The sequence below is a fragment of the Theobroma cacao genome, chromosome 5 (genome assembly GCF_053813885.1).
Source record: "Theobroma cacao isolate CCN51 chromosome 5, ASM5381388v1, whole genome shotgun sequence".
Classification (NCBI taxonomy): Eukaryota; Viridiplantae; Streptophyta; class Magnoliopsida; order Malvales; family Malvaceae; genus Theobroma; species Theobroma cacao.
In genome coordinates, this window is record NC_142643.1 from 12888252 (window position 1) to 12892099 (window position 3848).

At 37.6% G+C, this 3848-nt stretch overlaps 1 protein-coding gene across 1 annotated transcript; it reads left to right on the forward strand.

Annotated features, from left to right (window-relative positions):
• Positions 1 to 425: 425 nt before the first annotated feature.
• Positions 426 to 3603, forward strand: FT (PEBP (phosphatidylethanolamine-binding protein) family protein). The gene is made up of 4 exons (XM_007028021.3): positions 426 to 674; positions 810 to 871; positions 2361 to 2401; positions 3215 to 3603. The coding sequence occupies exons 1-4, from the start codon at positions 477 to 479 to the stop codon at positions 3436 to 3438; spliced, it is 525 nt and encodes a 174-aa protein (XP_007028083.1). The 5' UTR covers positions 426 to 476; the 3' UTR covers positions 3439 to 3603.
• Positions 3604 to 3848: the final 245 nt, after the last annotated feature.

The following is a 3848-nucleotide window of genomic DNA, read 5'->3' on the forward strand; positions in this document are numbered from 1 at the left end:
TCGCCTTTGTTCAAGGTATGATGGTATCCTCTTCCCGGGGCCCTTAAGAAGACGGGTGTGAAAAGTATTGCAACTTTGGGGGGTCGAATCACCAATACATTTATCGAAAAAAACAAAAAAAAAGATCAGATGTAGACATATTGTACAATGATGGGATGCTCTGCTAGTTGTGGACCGACTTCTGAATAAATTGCTCAATAAGAATATTGAATATAGACAGGTCCACTTCACTTTACAGTTTGAGGTATCACCATTTCGTTTAGAAATTCAGGGAAAATTTGTTAGTATATATATATTATAAATCTCTATGGAAAAGGCAGATTCTGTTGATGGTGCCGAAGATAAAAAGTAGATACCACATGTTCATATATAAATAACTCATCCCCTGTCACTTGTTTATCAGCATTCAGCAAGCAAATTTGAGAAGACAAACTCTAGTTATGTTTTGATATTATTTTGATTTTTGTGAGTTTACCATGCCTAGAGAAAGAGACCCCTTGGTTGTTGGTAGAGTTATAGGGGATGTTTTGGACCCTTTCACAAGGTCTATTTCTCTCAGGGTGACCTTCGCTTGTAGGGAAGTGAATAATGGTTGTGAGCTCAAACCATCTCAAGTTGTCAACCAGCCAAGAGTTGATATTGGTGGGGATGATCTTAGGACGTTTTACACTTTGGTGAGTCTATAATTTCAGGTTAATTTTATTTTTCTTTTCCTCTTTTACTTTGTTCTTGTTATTCATCTCAATTCCTTTTTCTAATTATATTTTATAGACTTTTTGGTTTGTTGATCAGCCTCACATTTCCTGCAGGTTATGGTGGATCCTGATGCACCCAGCCCAAGTGACCCAAACCTGAGAGAATACTTGCATTGGTGAGTTGCATTTCACTCTCTCTAGCGAGCTCCTTCCCTCCCTTTCTCTCTCTCTCTCTCTCTCTCGCATACTCAGTCACACAGAGTCAAGAGAGACAGGCAAGCAGCCAAGCACAAGTATCCAAATGCTGAGTTTTGGTGCTTGCAGTTGTTTACTTCGTTTCTCCATGACATATATACACAGAAAAAACTGAGGAACGCAGTTTTTGCGGGAAGGGATCTCTCTCTAGTCTATGCGGCAGTTAGGAGGTTGCATTAGCATTGTTGGAAGTAGAGTCACATACGCTAGTACAATCACTTAAAAAATAATACTTCTCTACTATTAATGAATACTAGCTTCTATATATATATATATATATTTATATATAATACTAGCTAGGTAGTTCGGAAGGAGAGCTTGCTCATTATTAACTAAATAAATTAGTGAAAACAGAGAAACAATATTATTCCACTCATAACAATACAGACCCGAAAGCTGTTGGTCTCTTCATGAAAAAAGACAAATAATACTCTCTCTCTATCCCTATTCCCTCTTATCATTTGATATGCATGTGAGGTCGTTTTTCTGTTTGGATTGATTGCGTTCACGTAACTTTCCTGGCACAAAAAATATGCAGGACCACCACCAAAGTACCTTGGATACACTAGTACTACTAGGTTACTGTTAGAGGAGTGGGTTCGTTCCTTACATGCACCATGAGATATGGCACAATCAAACTTTTCATTGGCACCTTTCTTTACTTGTCCTTTTCTTCCTTCTTTGTCCTCAAATGATTTACTAGCATAGAATAATTAATTTGTACTGCAAGTTATTTGAGCACTCCATGTATGTTTTATAACAGAGAGGATGCCCCTTCCCACTTGGAAGAGGTGAAAGGCAGAATTGGTAACACTGAGGCGGTCGCAGACTAGTGTCCAGTGGTTTTCATAGTTCTCTTATTTTTTGAAGCAGTAACTTTAACCTTTATCTGGAACAAGTGATCATGAAAATTTATTCGATATACTATTTATAACAGATTACGCATTCTATATATTCTCTCACAGTCATCTGTCCTTTACAAAATTATGTAATTGCAATTTTATTTTATTGTTACATTTTCAGTTTAAGGACTCCATTGAGTCAAAGAGGACTGATTGGGGCTATGAAACTTGTACTTATTCATCTAATGTTGAACATAAAATTGCCAAACGTTAGGGTTTGAAAAAGAAAGAAAGAAAGAAACGGTGCAGATGGAGGCACACTAACTCACAGAAAAGAGAAAAAAATCCACCATTGCATGTGGAATAATTGTACAGAAGAGATATGATTCTTCTCATGCTTGTTTGTACTAGGAGTGACCAAGTCACCTTCAGCTCACACTTTCCAGTGTGGCGTGATGTGATTGGCCATGTATTATTTCTTCAGATATTGTAAGGAAAAAGTACTTATTCCGTCAGCCAAGTTGTAGGTTCGTCGGTACTAACCTTATCGTCGAATCAAACTTTTCAGGTTGGTCACTGATATTCCAGCAACTACGGGGGCAAGCTTTGGTGAGTACTTGTTTGCAGACTTTATATTTCCTTTGCTTTAAGATTCATCGGACGATGGCATGTCAGGACCCTTCTGATTGGCGAATATTCAAAACAATATCTCGTAACTAAATTTACTGTCTATCTGAGGTCTAAGCTATGAGTTCTTAAAATCAAATGTAACAAATTAATGGAAGGACAATATTATCCTATTAAGCATGCAATATTATTCACACCTGATGGCTCATGTTTCTCTTCCTTGCCTTCCCTGTTTTCTCTTCGTTTTTCTTAAGCATATATTGCTAGCTCTGTCAAGTGAACTTCGATGGAGACAGTAGTGCAAGATCAGTTATTGTCGACAAGGAGGATTCCCTTTTTCCTTGAGGCCGACAAAAACTCTCTCTCCCTCTGTCCCTCTCTCCCCAAAGTGCCCACTTCCGGGAAACGTACGTTACCGAAACACTCTTTGTGCCATTACACACATCTTTGTTAACTTTTGGGAATACAAGATCAAAAGCAAGGATGGAAAAGCTCACAACTATAATATATACGTATATGTATATGTATATATATTTGAAGTGACCAATAACACAGCTCCCTGGTAGCCATTGGAAAAAGGAACTGTCGATTCATGGAAATAATGCATGCATGGCATAAGCTTTTTGTTATTTTATATAGATTGACCAAAGTTCCAATTAATTTTCTGCCCTGCAGGTTGGATAGGAACCAAGCAGAATATATTTATTATTAAGAAAAGAATAATGCAGACTATCTTGTTTACGTGTTGAAATTAAAATAGGTGAAATCTGATGTTGGCCTAATGAACTAATGCAGGGCAAGAAGTTGTGTGTTATGAAAGCCCACGACCAACGGTTGGGATCCATCGCTTTCTTTTCGTGTTGTTTCGCCAACTGGGTAGGCAGACAGTGTACGCACCCGGATGGCGCCAGAATTTCAACACCAGAGACTTTGCTGAGCTTTACAATCTCGGATTGCCAGTGGCTGCTGTTTACTTTAACTGCCAGAGGGAGAGTGGTTCCGGAGGCCGGAGGCGATGATACATGCATGACTTACAAAACAATATAAAGGACTACATCTACTCAAAAGATTACAGTTAAATTAGTGGATGGATCGGATTAATGAAGAGCTATAGCCAACCTACTAGCATTTTGATTTCTCCTCTCCTTACTTACATATATAGCGTATGGAGGCAGCAGCTACTTTCTATGGGTCACCATATGTACTTAGCTACATTTGACTTATTAATAAAATACGAAACTATATATATTGATTAAAGTATGAGCAGTTTGAATTCCATTTACAATATATTTAATGTTACATTTAGGCTTTGCTGGTAGGGTAGGATAAAGAGGGAGAATTAAAAAGAGAGGCAAAATTATTTTTATTTGTGCTTGCTAGGATAGAAAACTACGATGAAAGAAAATAGGTGAAATTTTGTTATTTAATT